Source organism: Cebidichthys violaceus, unplaced genomic scaffold (genome assembly GCF_023349555.1).
Source record: "Cebidichthys violaceus isolate CVI_PGR_0920_01 unplaced genomic scaffold, fCebVio1.0.p SCAF_45, whole genome shotgun sequence".
NCBI classification, from domain to species: Eukaryota; Metazoa; Chordata; class Actinopteri; order Perciformes; family Stichaeidae; genus Cebidichthys; species Cebidichthys violaceus.
Window position 1 is genome coordinate 1975539 of NW_027176650.1, and position 15776 is coordinate 1991314.

At 49.2% G+C, this 15776-nt stretch overlaps 1 protein-coding gene across 1 annotated transcript in view; it reads left to right on the forward strand.

The window, feature by feature from the left end:
* The window catches only part of LOC137886688 (transcription factor 7-like 2), a 37581-nt gene extending 22984 nt beyond the window's left edge, over positions 1–14597 (forward strand). The window contains exons 4-5 of the mRNA XM_068729245.1: positions 7371–7472; positions 14302–14597. Of these exons, the coding sequence (XP_068585346.1) occupies positions 7371–7472; positions 14302–14430 (231 nt within the window). The 3' untranslated portion in view covers positions 14431–14597. The remainder of the gene's footprint in view (positions 1–7370; positions 7473–14301) is intronic.
* Positions 14598–15776: the final 1179 nt, after the last annotated feature.

Below are 15776 nucleotides of genomic sequence, written 5' to 3' on the forward strand. Positions count from 1 at the left end.
TTCACATTTCTAACTCTCCCCTCCACGCCCCAAAACCCTGCTTCCTGCAAAAACAAAAGGTAAGCATGTTAGCGCGTGTGTGTGTGTGTGTGTGTGTGTGTGTGTGTGTGTGTGTGTGTGTGTGTGTGTGTGTGTGTGTGTGTGTGTGTGTGTGTGTGTGTGTGTGTGTGTGTGTGTGTGTGTGTGTGCGCGCACACACGAGTTGCCCAACCTCTTCTCCTTCTTATGCCTGGCCCGGCCTTGCGTAAGGGGCTCAGACACACCTATTCCTGCAGACGTGCGGTGTGCACTTCCATGTATCCCGTAAGTAGGTCAGTGTGTACGAGGACTCCAAACCAGGAAGGCCCGGGACCTGATCTTTGGCCCCGCCGATCCATCAGCCTGCTCCTCTACCCGACCGCCATTAATAACCGCAGCGATGTGTATTTATACGGCATGTCGGAATGCCCGCAAATCACAGTGAATGTCCGCACTAATTAGTTAGGCGATAGCATGAACAGATGTTAACAAGTTGATGCATGAGAGAGAGAGAGAGAGAGAGAGAGAGAGAGGAGAGAGAGAGAGAGAGCCTGCATGTTTAAAAGAAGATAGAAGAATAATGCAGGGAAAAAGAAACCGAATCCAATGTCAAAGGCGACTGGGTTTTCATTTTCAACGCTCCTCCACGACGCTCATTACTTCTCGGAAATCGATGAAAGACTAAATGTCCTCAGGACTAAACCAGTAAATCCAGTTGAATAAGAACATCTAGATATCCTGTTGCACGGATGACGAACGACGGAATGAACGTAGAAGGACTTCATTATGTTGACGATTGATACAAAACAGTAAATTATAAATTAGGATTTGGTATCACGCCACAAAAATGAGCTTAACCTACGCCACTTTTTTAGGAATAACTGAGCACTTTACTAACCAGACATGGGAATGTTGGCTATGATTATAACTCCAGTGAGAGTAAGAAAGACCATTGCTATTATAAGAACTTCCGGTCTCGTGACGTACAACTCCACTCGGTCTGTTCACCCTAGTGGTGAGAGTCAGAACTGCGTTTCTGTCCGAACAAAGCAAAGGAAAGAGGAATCGTCACTCGCTCAGAAGAGAGACGAGAAGCACCTGAAAGCAGAGGCGTTCTGCAAGCAGAGCCACGAAGCTAAAGGTGCCAGAGCGCCTGTTCATTAGCGGGGGGGGCTGACGGGAAGACCGGCCAGCTCTGCTGGCCTTCACCCTCCCTGCCACAGTATTTATAGAGCAGCCAAGAGATCCTCTTAATGACCCGGTGGAGAGGGACAGAAGGGGAGGGGGGGGTGCAAAAGTCAGAAATGGAACGCTGTTTACTTTCTGAGGCTTGTTGAGAAGTCGGTGTGTTTTTGGACTGCAATCATGTCACCCTGACACTGCCTTTGAGAACACGTGTGCATCCAGGTGTGTGTGTGTGAGTGTGTGTGTGTGTGTGTGTGTGTGTGTGTGTGTGTGTGGTGTGTCTGTGTGTGTGTGGTCCGTCATCATTTGAACCGTTTACTGGAAGGTGCATTTGAGCTTAACGTTGGACTAGCGGACGCCGCCGTCTGCTTTGGGATTGTCGGAGACAGATTCGTCATCTGCGCGTTGCTCAACCCTTTGAAACTTTCCGGTCAATCAGCTGGTGTTTGAACAGCACATTTGTCCACACTTGTTAAGTAAACAGTGTCGGGGCTGAAGCCATACTTATCTCGTGAGCCGGTGTTTAAGGGAGCGAAACTCGCGTCCAGAGCAGACCCGACAGAAGTGAGAGGAAGGACACCACAACATTAAATAAAAAAACTGAGAAACTTTTTCATACTTTCTCAGATATTATGAACAACAGTAGTCTCTACAGCCTCATTTTAAGGGGTGAGTATAGTGTGAGTTGGTGTATTATAGTGTATTGGTGTGGAGAGGTCATGAGCACATTCTCCATGTGGGGAAAGCAAAAAAAAAAAGTGTACACGAGTTCTTCTGCAAGAAGGAGAGATGGAGGTGGAGAGAGTTGGCAAAGGGAGTAAGGGTAGAGGAGGTGAGGAGGGGAGGCTTTGGATCAGGTTTTGGCGGCCCCAATGCTGTCAGGGCCAGTGGAACCCCCAAGCGGTTCTGGCTTTGGAGTAAATATGGGCCCAGCGGACCCCTTCCCGCCCCAGGGCACACAAACCCCAGGCCATCCCACATTCCACTTTTATTTTCCTGGTTGCAAAATGCCTGCGGCTATTAGAGCAGGTGGGGTGTGTGTGTGTGTGTGTGTGTGTGTGTGTGTGTGTGTGTGTGTGTGTGTGTGTGTGTGTGTGTTTTTTTCTTCTTTAATATTAACTCATAAAATGTGCATTAGTAGAACCAAAGCAGTCATGATGGGCCCTCTTGTGTCTGCTAACTTTCTCCCAATTTCTGTCGAGATGTTCTTGACGATACTGGCGTTGGCTTTGCGGTGAACTCGTTCCTCCACAGGCGGATTTCAAAGGGTCCTGCGTTGCATTAAGGGTCTCCCTGTCCCCCTGTCTCCCTGTCCCCTTCTCTAAAAATCATGTGTTTGTAAAATGCACCTGCGAGTGAAGACAAAGACCGACGGGCAAACATCCGCAAACAGATCGAGACAATACGCCCCAGCTCTCGTTTTTTTTTTTTTTTAAACGGGATAAAAATTGTAGTCAAACTGGACGACTAATCTCTTAAGCTCGGTGCAGTTTACTTGCAGAGAGCTTTGAATGGGCTCCTCTTACTAGCCTTGATCATTTCAGACTTAAATAAAGCTCTTTAGTACGGCGGTCTGATTGGTGTAATCTGCAAGCTGTCAATCCCATCTCTGTTAGCGCTCTCCCAGAGGAGCCGCCGGGGCCCGTCGACCAGAGAGCGCTCAAATGTGGGCGAGCGTTGTTGTTCAGGTGTGAGCGTGACGGTTCGTTTATGGGGGGGGGGGGGGGTCGCTGTGAATGTACATGTGTTGTATGTGTACTCTCTCTCTCTCTCTCTCTATATATATATCACTATGTGATGTCACAGATGGGTCGGAGATCTGCTGGACTCTCTAGAGCTACACCCAGTGTCCATATGCTGAATTCTGAACCCAAGCTGCTCTCTGTCTGTCTGTCTGTCTGTCTGGTCTCTGCCCGTCCCCCCCGTCCCCCTCCTTTCCCACATGGCTGGGATGCTTGATGGAGCCCCGGTGGTCCTCGTCATCTGTCCCATGGACCCCCCCTACTGGAAAGTGGACCAGTGGTTTGGGAGCCATGTTGGCACATGAGGAGCTCTGTTGTTTGATTGGTCTGAAGCCTTCTGCTTCTTAATCCAAAACAACAAAAAACGGAACAAGCCGTGATGCGATGAACACGTCTGATGGGGAAGAAAAAAGAAAGCTGGTTGCCGACCGGCAAGCGGCCGGAACAATCCTGCACTCTCCGTCGTTCCCACTAAAAAATGCATGAGTAAAACTCCTCCCCCTCCCCTCCTCTGTCAATAGCCGGTATTGACGTTTGGTTAATGTTTGATAGGATGTGGAAAAAAATGGTTTTGTATTTGGGAGGATCAGAGTCTAGCGCCGGGTTTTAGGCCAAACTGCTTCCGTGCCAGCTTGTTGAATTCGTAACGGCGGTTTGCGGAGGAGAGCCGGTGTGCAGACGTGTGAGGATGATGTGTGTGAGCGGCTCAGGATGCCCCTTCATTGTCTGTCGGCCCCCCCCCGCTTCTCTGCTGCCACGAGCGGTGACACCGGGACCGGGGGGGAGGGGGGGGGGCAGCGGCCAGCTTGTTTTCATTGTGATGACAGTCGGTGTGGATCTGGGTTAACACTCTGTAACTCATGACATGCCAGACCCTCCTCGGTGCAGCAGCAGCAGCCGAACTCACATGGGTGAGTAGTCCGGCGTGCAAATAGCAAGCACCTGCTCAAACATATACATATACATATATATATATGTATATATGTATATGTATATGTATATGTCTATATATATAGTAAAAATAAAAGTGCTGAAAACGAGTAGCAGATTAATTGATCGACGGAGTGTTTTGTCAATACGGTTTTTGGGGATAAGATAAGATAATCATTAGTCATAGCCCTTGTAAACCACCCCCCCCCCACACACACACACACACACACACACACATACACATACTACCACCACCACCACCCCCCTTCTTGTTCTTGGGAAAGCAGCGGAGGAACGGGGGGGAAATCGGAACAGCGAGAGTGAGTTCATCCCTCTGTAAGGATTTAGAGGACTCCCTTGTCTTTCACTTCATCAGAGACAATTGAGTCATTCAGCTCCCATTGTGGGGCTGGCCAGGCGAGGAGGGGCGCAGGGTAGGGGTAGAGAAAAGGAGGGGGGGGGGGGGCTGAAAGGGGAGCGGGGAGAAGGAGAAGCCGTCTGCTGCGCAACCCCGGTGGAGCTGGAGCACAGTCACTGGGTGGCTCTTTAGGGTGGGGGGCCTGTCGAGGGGGGCGTGATGGTGTTTCTGTGTGTGTGTGTGTGTGTGTGTGTGTGTGTGTGGGGCAGGAAGAGAGAGACAGAGGGGGGAGAGAGAGAGAGAGAGTTATCCTGGAACTCCGGAGCAATTTGTCACATTGGGAATGGCTCTTGAGATACCCGGGGGGCCCCCCTTCATAGCGGGAGAGTTTTCAGGTCGCAGAGTGGGGAACAGGGAGGGGCTTTGGAGCAACAGTGAGGGGTCAGGGGTCATGGCCTACTCAAGGCCAGGCGGGTGCGTCGGTAGCGGGGCAGGCGGGCGGGCGGAGGAAGAGGAAGGAGGCTGGGGGGGGGGGTGTTGGTAAAGCCCGGTGCTTGCCAGGGCTCCGTTTTCCTTGGCATGCTTGTAAAACCTGCAGGAGAGATTAGTGTGTGAGAACATTTGCAATAGCGAGGCCTGAAGTGAGCCACTTGTAAGGGCATGCGCTGCGCCACCCTCCCTCTCTCCCCCCCCCCTCCCTCTCTCTCTCTCTCTCTCTCTCTCTCTCTCTCTCTCTCTCTCTCTCTCTCTCTCTGCAGTCGTTCAGTGTCTCTCCACCACACTCCGTGGGGGGGGGGGGGGGGGGGGTGTCACCTTCACGCTTCTTACCACACCTACTCAGAATGTCCTCTCGCTCGACCCCTTTCCCCGGCCACAGCTGTGTTTGAATATTTGCATGTGTGAGCATGTGTGTGTGTGTGTGTGTGTGTGTGTGTGTGTGTGTGTGTGTGTGTGTGTGTGTGTGCACACACGCAATGCAGGACTTTCCCATGACTGGATTCACAATCCCACCCCCCCACCCACTCCACCCCACCCCCCCACCCTGGCACCAATGGACACTGTCTTGAATTACCTCATACATGACAGCAGCCCCGTCACTCTCTTCCTCCTCTTTTACTGCTACAACACCCCCCCCCCCCCCCCTTCTTCTCCTCCTCCTGTCTCCGCTCCTCCATGGCAATTAATACCGAGTGTGGGGGGTCCATAAAAAAACCCACAAGACCTCAACTGTGGAGTTTTTAACAACCTTTCCTTTTTCCACTCTCAGGACATACAAACAAGCATAAACAAATCCAGTTTTTTCTTTTTAGCAATAAAAAAAAAAAATAAATAAAAAAAAGCCGTCTCGGGGTCGTAAATGCGTGGTCGTGGTGGAGAAAGAGACCCGGGAAGTGAAGCGGTTCTTTTTTCTTTCTTTTTTTTCTCCTTTACGCCGGCTGTAACCGAGGACACGGAGTCAATAACTCCCTCCAGCGTCTACCACTGGCAGGCACCCCGCGGTGAACTCTTCGCTAATTACCACTGATTTAGACACAGTCTCAGGAAGGGTCGCGACACACTCACTCTCTGACACACACACACACACACACACACACACACACACACGCACACGGCCTCCGACATGCGTACCGACACAAAGACATTTAATCATGTATCTGCATCCCAACAGCCAAACTGCCACAAGAGAGTTCTTTGTGCTCTTCATCGATTTTGTTTTTAGGGGATCGGACGATGATTGCAATTAAGTTCTAGTTCCTGAAACGGCAAACTTGTGTGCCAAAAATGTGATTTTTGGGCCAATAGTGATGGTGAGATAATGTACTTTTAGGTCGTCATTGTCAAAGAATGACACGATCTCACGAAATATGATCGACCAGGGTTCAGAAAGCATATTCCTGAGCAACAGACTCTGAGCGTGTGGAAAGGAGAGGTTAGATTCCTTCATCACGTTGAAGGCTTTATGTCCACATGGCATCGCAGGCACAGATCCAAGTCCAAGTTCACCCGTCAGACTTGTTTTAAGAGGATGTCTGGCGTGTAATAGAGCAGCTCATAGCAGTTGAAGTGGCATTGAAGGCGACGTTTGAACGTAAAGTAACTCGGTAGTTTCCCCTCTTCACGTGCGTTCGGGTCCTTTTTACCTTTTTAGTACTGTAGCCAGTCCAAAGGCCTCGGAGCCGAAAACAGCTGCCGTGACCCGCTTCCCTCAAACTAGGTGGCCGTGACATTGACGGAGTCTGGACCACATACACACACTGCAGCAAGGTCAACAGCAGGCTGACAAATCCACGGAGAGTTCTCGCCATCCATCCATTTCCATATGACTCTGTGAAAAGTGGTTTCTGATGACGGGTAGATTTGTGTTTGTTTTTTGTGTGTGTGTGTGTGTGTGTGTGTGTGTGTGTGTGTGTGTGTGTGTGTGTGTGTGTGTTTGGGGATTGAAATGTATCGAGATACAAGTGGAACCATTTTAGGTAGAACAGTGATCTCTGTCATCAAATTAAAAGGACTCCACCCAGTTTATAACACAGACAGATGTTTCTCATGACCCTTGTTTCTGCTTATCTGTCTATGTGTGTGTGTGTGTGTGTGTGTGTGTGTGTGTGTGTGTGTGTGTGTGTGACTTCTAATAGAGGCCAAGTCAATCATTTATGGGAGCAGTCAGGAGGTTTTAGTCCCAGAGGAGCGTGGTGAGACGCCATGCTTTAACCTCTTTATGGCTTCCAATAAAAGCCTGACAACAGTCACATTTATGACATTAGGTCATCTTAAAGACATGAGCCGTGTACAGTACCTTTAACCTCTGCACCCCCCCCCACACACACACACACACACACACACACACACTCTTTATGTAATCCAAAATCATCCGTCAGCTACTTTTTTTAAAAATGAAACATTTCCTACTCAGACACGTTCATCCTCACCTCATCCACCATCCTGAAGGTCTTCATTTGCTTTTCCATGTCTTTGAGTTTTCACACACACACACACACACACACACACGCCCGTCAAGAAATGTCGTCGTCCCCCTTTTTTTTTTTGTTGTCTTATTTTCAATTTGTTCTTTTTTGCTTTCTGCATTGTTAACATGTTTTGTTTCTTTCTTTCCATTCTGTTTCCTTTCTGCCATTCAGTACCTACAGATGAAATGGCCCCTGCTAGATGTTCAACAAGGAGGTCTTCAAAGTAGACAAGCACTTAAAGATGCCAGGTCCCCGTCACCGGCACACATCGTTGTAAGTAATACTCCGCCCGGTACTTTTTCTTCTTTCACCAGCTCTTCTTCCCTTATTCGTGACAAGAAAGACAAAGCCCTGCTTTTCCTCTCTCGTCTTCGGCATTAAAGCCCTCCCATTCTTCCCATTAATAAGATGTTTTTGGTTGGGGGGGGGGGGGGGGGGGGGCTGACCCTTAAATCAGTCACTAACACACCCAGTCAGTTTCATGTAATCTCGTTGTTTGATAATGACCAGGACCCCAGAAAGTAGAGCTTCTTGTCTGTCGGTGAGCGATCAGGAGGTGGCAGGCGCAGCGGTTGTTCTTTGGACAGTAATCCCGGAGAAAATGATAAACCCAGGCCGGCCTTGTACTGAGCTGGGAGATTATGGAACACGGGCCTTTTTTTTTTTATTGTTGACAACTTTTTCCAGGAGAAAGAGCTAGCGCTGGGCTGCTAACGTCTCGTCTTTTTGAGGGAAGTGTGGGGGCGTTCCTTCAACATCGATTACCCTATCCGTGGAGTCGGAGGAGCAGTCTGGCAGGAGAGTTGGCTCGGACGGCCGTTAGGGGCATACGCAGCACACACACACACACACACACACGCACACACGCACACACACACACACACACACACACACACACACACACACACATACACGCAACAGAGCATCCACCCCAGGCATGTCAATATCTACGAGGCACAGCAGCTCCAGAGTGAACAGTTAACTGACGGGCGTAAAGTTTTTTTTCAGGAGGTCAGCGTAAAGGTCGAACACGGGGAGGTGTGCGCATGCGGTCACCGGGTTAGTGCAGCCAGGAAAAATCAATGAGTGTGGGGATCGAGCAGAATTAGCGCGGTGATCGCGGACGCCCCGGGCCGTTATCGGACACGGTTGTTACTTTTTTGTTTTGTTTTTAAAGAGTCGGGCTTCTACATCATCTACATATTGTTGTGGTAAATGAAACATTTGAAAGTTGCGAGTTTGTGCGCTCATGAATACAATAGCTCCCGTGGTTCAGCCGCTCAGCGCCGGGGCGCTAATAATACACGGCTGACCCTGTTTCTGTTTTTTTTTTTTTGTTTATGCGCTCTGTGCAACAACACAGTCAGCAGTCGCCATGGAGCTCACACGAGTGGTGAAGCGATGATTGTTTTGTTGTTTTTTTTTATCACACAAATTACACTCTCAAGACAGAGTGTCCCTCTGAGTCACTTTTGATCACGTCAGTTACTTTTACGGTCCGTAATAAATACCATTTCTAGCAGATACGCACAAGTTGGCAGGCCGAGGAGCCCTTTGGTGTTTTGCCCATTTAAGTTAAGCACGTCTTAAAAATAGCAGGAGTCGACAGGGCCGTTTATTTGAAACAGAAACCTTGTCAAAAGTTGCATTTAAGACAAAGAGCTAGCGATGACAGCGTCATTCTGAACAGAACCGAGGCCCTCCTTATCTCTCTCTCTCTCTCTCTCTCTCTCTCTCTCTCTCTCTCTCTCTCTCTCTCTCTCTCCTGCGACGCTGCTGTTATTTTTATACCAAAGAGTTCAGGGGCCTCTTCTTGCTCCGTTATTTTTAGGAGCACGAGGAGGAAAAGAGTCCCGGCTTCCTATGAAGTCATTAAACTGGTCGCGCAGCAGGTAAATACTCGAGGTTTTATCCCGCTGTGAGTCATGTGGCTGTAAACACTCACCGCCTCACGGCCGTCTAAACTGCTTTACGGTTTTCTGTTAAAGGAAGTTTGAGAACAACAGTAAAGCGTAATGGCTGCAGTTAAACATTCTCAGAATGACCTCATTTTATGGACATTTTCTGTTGTAATGTATATTTTTTTAAATTCGTTGGCTGCTTAAACGATCTATAGGGTTTCATGTTTTTTTGGCAAAAGCATCTTATTTATTTTTTTTCCCACAGTGCACACAGAAAGCCGTAGCCTAATGCAAACAGTCAGGCTAAACACTAACGAGGCTCGGAAACACAAAGAGGCAACGCCAGAAACACACGAGAGGCTGAGGGGCAGAAACAGAACTTGAAACAAACAAAGATGGCCGACCAGTCAGACGGAAACGAGAAGCGCACTACAGAGCCACCCGCAAGCACACAAGTGTAGTGAACGCACCGAGTGAATTATATGAAAGGGTTATGCAAAAATAAAGAGGTTAGCATGAGGTAGCATGTAGTTCTATCACATGGACTAAAGGGTCTTGATTTGGATCTCAGGTTTCTGCCCTTCAGAAGGCAAATTTAGCCAAAATGAAGTTAAGAGACTCGCCCAAATTCTAAAGGTGTCTTTGCAGGTAAAAACCCCCCCAAAAAAAGCAGTTTGATTTGATGATAAATAACTGAAGTTTTAAAGAACCTTCTGGATTCTCTCTTTCTTCAAGCGTTAGTTCTGAGCAGGAGACAGAAGCCGACTGGAGCAGAGGGAGCCCCGTTACTCCGACGCGGTGATTAGTGCTGACGCTGATCGATACCAGAGAATGCATTGTAATATTTGCGGTCGTGTTGCCCGGGCCCCGGTGTGATCCGTTTGACAGAGTACACACGCAGGCCGCCGAGATCAGAGGAGTTGCAGCATCGCCGCATAGGCGCTCATCTGGCCGTTAGCGGCGAGCGATCAAATTGAATGTGAAATGCGGCTCGTATCGTTGACGCTCCTGCCGCTCCTGCTCCGGCATCCGCCTCTTGACTGAGAAGGAAGCGCGGTTTGAATGTTTCCCTGGTTTGCATCATACCGGCCTGTTGTACATATAGAAAAGACAGATTACTGCGGACGGCGTCGCGAATGCCAACGATAACCTCACACGGACTCCCGCTCAATCAGTCAAGTCTTTTCTTGATTGTTGGGGTTTTTTTTGTACCAGAAGCTGTAGGCCGGCACGCTCCGGTACGGTGATCCCCCTTATTGATAAATCCGTCCGTAAACGGTCGTTTCTTTTTGTTTGCACATGCAGAGAAACACTCGGGCGCCTTGATCCCCCCCCCCCCGTCTGTAGCGCTCGCAGGCTGCGTCGGTCGCGATAAGAAGCCTGCGGATTTGGCCCCCGCTAGATAACGGCAATCTGACCCCGAGACGGTTGAAACAACAATGGAGCGACAGCGAGCGATAGAGGGAGAGACGTAGATGGCTGCGGATAAGGCCTCTCGGGAAGTAGTTTTCGGCCATCGGAGGAGAGATGGACAGGGACGGATATGCAGACGGACGCCCTGGTTTCTGGCTGGAAGGCTCAGTCGAGGTGAAACGCCGTGAGGATCAGCCCGAGAAAAAGGGGGGGGGGGGAGTGACCTCACGCAGTCTGGTCTTTTCTGAGGGCGGCGCTGTATGCCCCTGTTTACCATGCCCTCAAAGGGGGCCAGGCGGGACCCTTTGAAGTGCCTGACCACCCCGCAGGCGGCCTCAAAACCTGCCGCCGCTGAACTTTTATGCCATTGGCTGAAAGTTATTCAATATTTATCCGCCTATTGATGTGTATTTTTTGAGGCAGAGAGTCCAAGAAACCTTTTTTTTTATTTTTATTTTTTCTGCCGCACAGAGCTCCGGAGGGAGAGAGCGTAAACAGCCCCGGCTTCTATTGTGATGTTTTTAATTTGCGGACTTGAGGAGACTCTGTGTCTACCGAGCGAGAATTAGCTTATTTTAGGAAGCCGTTATTTTAGACGGTGACACAACACAACACACCAGAACAGATCGCCTTGTAAATCCAGTGCGTTACATGTGCGTCTGTTGATGGCGTCAACAATAGTGCAGCGAGGGGCTCAGCGGGGGGGGGGGGGGGGGGCGGCTCATGTTGGTAATGTCATCATGACATCATTTGACTGAACGGCATTAAACCGACTCATCTCACAGTCGTTGGGTGAAATGTTGGAATAGATAAAGAACAGAAGAGAACGAGGCGTAGAACAGTAGTTATTGAGTAACGTTTCTAATATTTCCCATTCTGGGAATTGGGGCAGGAACATGCAAATGTTAAGAGCACACACACACACACACACACACACACACACACACACACACACACACACACTACTTTCCTGACATTCACGTGCGTACGCACGCTCACACAGCCTTAGAGTCTGCAGCCTTGTCCTGGCTGAACAATGTCTCCATTGTTTCGTGGGCTTTCACTGGCAGCAGGGGACGGCTGGAGTGTTAACCATTTCCCAACTGCGCCTCGCTGTGCGTTATTGTGTGTGTGTGTGTGTGTGTGTGTGTGTGTGTGTGTGTGTGTGTGTGTGTGTCAGAGGTAGTGAAGCATGGGCACGGGGGATGAAGAGAGGGGAGGGCACTTGCTCCAAGTGTATGGTAATTAGTGTGGAGGAAGTGATGGAATCTGGCCATTTTTATGGCCCTGTGAGACCTCCCACCTCAGCCTTTACAACCACCGAACGTACTTATTTTATTCCCATTCAGTCTGAAGAATGTGTGCCGCAGAGAGGCTTTGTGGAAAGAGCTGACGTGTTTTTGATATTATAAAAAAAAACAAAAAAACAGAATGGCGTCTCAGCCGAGCCACAATGACTCCGTGGATCCCAACAATGGGCCCAAAGGGACCGGATAGGCAACGCGGGCCGCCGCTCTAGGTTTTGCAGACCCGGGATCACGTTCACCTTCCTTGACCGCGTCTCTGTCCATTTTTTTTTTTAGAGTAATGGGGGATAAAGGGGGGCTTCCTGCGGTCTGAATGGACCGTGCACCTGGGCTAGCCAGACAATCGGCCAGGAACTCTGGGATGCCTGGCCTCCTCGGCTGTTAATGAGCGACCCCGTGGTCAGCAGGCACCACCCACACACTGTCCAACGGGCTTTACCTCCGAGGCTTTTCTCTATCCCGGGCCTATGCCGACCTTACAGCGCTCCGCTTTTTCCAAATAACCTCTCCCCCGCTTTTGTCTTCTGCTTTCTGCGCATGCATCCATCCAGCCTTAACCTCTGCTGCAGGAGAAAAGCCCACATCTCACACATTCATTGATGCATTGTTGCGGTCACTTTTTTTTTGGCATATAGGATTGATATTTCTCAATCGAATTTTACCGTATTTAGAAATTCACGAATAGCGTCGCGCTCGAAGATTTTACCCGAATCGCCCGGGTTCTATTCGGGGCCCCCCCCCCTGTGATCCAGACCTCCGGACAGAGACCATTGTTGCCTGTCAGCTGCAGCTCACTGTCTTCTCCAGACAAGACGTTTGCTCAAAGGGGGGGGGGGGGGTCACGCTTACGTCATCGGCAAAAATCGGAGGCCACCGAGACGTGGCGTCAGGCCCGGGAAACCGTGACAATGGACCTCGGTCTTTGCGTCCGTCCCGCAGACGGTTCTACTCGGTGTTAGTCAGCAGCGAACCCGCAGAGCGACCCGAGAGTCCGCTCGCTTTACTAACGTTTTTTTTCAAAATGTATTTACATATTGAATCGTCATAGAGCCTCTTCCATCACCGACATCTTACTGTAGCAAATGTGAACAGCAGTTTGTTGTGTGTTCTCTGTGCTCGTCTTTGTGTGTGTAAATAGCTCCAGGGCATTGTCGTCTCTTTTTCCTTGCTGTGTTATTTGACCGTTGAATAACCTCTGTGAACTTAAACTACCCCAGGGAATGTGTGACTCTGTGTTGGACATGCACATTTAAAGGGATAATACGTATTTGTATCTGTGTGTGCGTGCGCGTGTGTGTGTGTGTGTGTGTGTGTGTGTGTGTGTGTGTGTGTGTGTGTGTGTGTGTGCGTGCGTGTGTGTGTGTGTGTGTGTGTGTCTTTCTCACCAATAACCACAGTGTTCACTGCATAGCCGTAATGAAAGAAGTTATCTAGCTTGGCCCCGGGGTCGAGCACAAGTACAAATAGACTCCAGCGGTCTCGCTGCGGAGGAAGCGACTTGCGCTGCAGCGTCTAGGTCCCAGAGCCCTTCGGTAGACTCAACGCCCTGTTGCGTTTCTCCGCATGTTCTGAGGCTTCCACTAGCATGTCCTTTCTTCCTTTTAGCGAATCGATAACTCCCCCTTCCCTTATGTCCTTCCTCTGTCTTTCTTCCTTCCCCTGTCCTCTTTATCATCTTCTGACATGTCTAAGAAAAGATGTGAGATCTGAATCTGTGCAGCGGGTACAAATATGCCAGGTTAACCTCTGAACCCCTCCCGCTCCAAAGAAAAAGGTGCATTCAAAACAAGCTAGTGAGGCTAGTTCACAACTTCACTTTTTAGTGCACACGGCGACGGGATGGAAATAGCAGTGGCCGTTCTGGGGACCCGTAAATTATAATCTATAAGAAACGCATGATGATATTATTTACTCCTCTGTGTCGAAATCATGATAGTTAGAGCTTGAAAAAAAACAACTTTTGTGGTGACGGTGGATCCCCAGACCGGCTGCCTGATCCTGAACGTCTCTGAAGGCCGTGGAGGACATGCAATGTTCTAGCAAAGTGCAAAAAAAATGTGTTAACAACCAGCCAGCCAGTAGCTACAGCCACGCAAACCAGTGCAGAGCCAGTGTTCCCCCCGTTCCATCTGTGTAAGATTAATACTAATGTGGCCGAACATGCACCCAGGAGGAAGGCTGAGCCAGCAGAGAGGAGCTAGTAGTTTAAATAACTGAGAAGCCTGGGGACGCATTATTTCCAGGGAGAACACGTTTTCTTTTTGCATAAAACCTGGCCGGTGTAGGATTGTGTGCAGATGTGTGTGTGTGTGTGTGTGTGTGTGTGTGTGTGTGTGTGTGTGTGTGTGTGTGTGTGTGTGTGTGTGTGTGTGTGTGAGAGAGAGAGAGAGAGAGAGAGAGAGAGAGAGAGAGAGAGAGAGAGAGAGAGATGGAGAGCTGATATAATTGTGTGACTTGGGAACATCCATCTTTGCCTTTCAGGGGCCCTTCTGCTGGGAATTCCCCGGACAGTCAGATCTGAGCCTTCACCCAATTTCATTTGGTGAGAGACCTTTGAATTCCAAAAATATCTTGTTTGGATTTTTTTGGCTGATTCCACACGCAAATTAACAACTGATTAATTGATTGATTTTTAAACACACAAAAAAAATAACCTCAATTCTGGTGATGATGATGATGATGATGATGATGATGATGATGATGATGATAATCCTGCTGTGTTGTGCTTTTTGTGCTATAATTCAGTGCTGCTGCTTTGTTGCTGGTGTGCTTTTTAAATGTCTGAAATGTCAATCAGGTGATGGGGGGACGGGGGGGACGGGGGGGGCGCTGTGGATGGTACATGCAAAACACTACCAGAGGGCCTCACTGGGCAGTCGAGTGTCTCTCTACTCGTGTGTGTGTGTGTGTGTGTGTGTGTGTTAGAGATTCTATTTGTTCTACTCTAGTTGTCTGATGACTAACCGGCCTCGGGCCTCCGGGTCGTTCTGGTTCCAGCTTCAGGAGTCACCGTGGGTGTATTTGGTTTGAATTAGCCCTACGACCCGGCAGCAGGAGAAGGTCCGTCTTTGTACTCCCGTTGAGGAGCTGTTGCTCCGTCTGTATTGGCAGCGTCTGGGACTGAATGTACGACAGGGAGAGAGAGAGAGAGACATGTCATGTGAGGACAGAGTGTTGGAAGGAAAGTAACGCTGCGTGTTATCTAGTCCGAGATTCCTGTCAGCGTAACCTCTGACACAGAATAACGTGAACGCGTAAAGAAAGCAGAGGTTAAAGGTGGAGTTTGATTTCTCTGTGTTGGTTTTGGAGCTGCATAAGATGCTGGCATTATGATACCCAAAGGGCAGTTTGTGAATCTCCTCTGAGGCGACCGATTGCCTGCTTGAGTTGTTTGACTCAATCAACCGCTTGTTGACTTGTCACACTCTGCAGGGCATTTGTTGCCGGTGAACAACGCGAGTCAAAGAGAGGAAAAAAAACGGGGTAAATCTTTCCTTTATTGTGCAAACAGCTCTTAATATGATGGCGTACGAGGATTTAAAAGGAAAAATAAGAAACCACCACGACGATGACAATCCACCTTGTCAACTTGCTGCCTGACTCCTCTTCTCCTTCTCTTTCACAAGCGCCTCTGCTAGAACTTGTTTGACGAGGTCTGGCAGGATCACTGTTGGGTGTGCCTGTCTTTCTGCATGTGTGTCTGACAAACACACCTTTGTCTACACCAGCGTGAGTGTGTGTGAGTGTGTGTGTGTGTGTGTGTGTGTGTGTGTGTGTGTGTGTGTGTGTGTGTGTGTGGTATCGTTGCTTCTAAGGTGTGACTTGAGTTTTAGATGACAGGTAGTCAGAGCCGGGTCAGGTTCATAACGTTCATGTGTTTGCATACGACAGCGTGAACTTATTTAAACCCCAAGACGTGCGGGCCGGATATTGGGCAACGCAACTCGGGAGGCTTT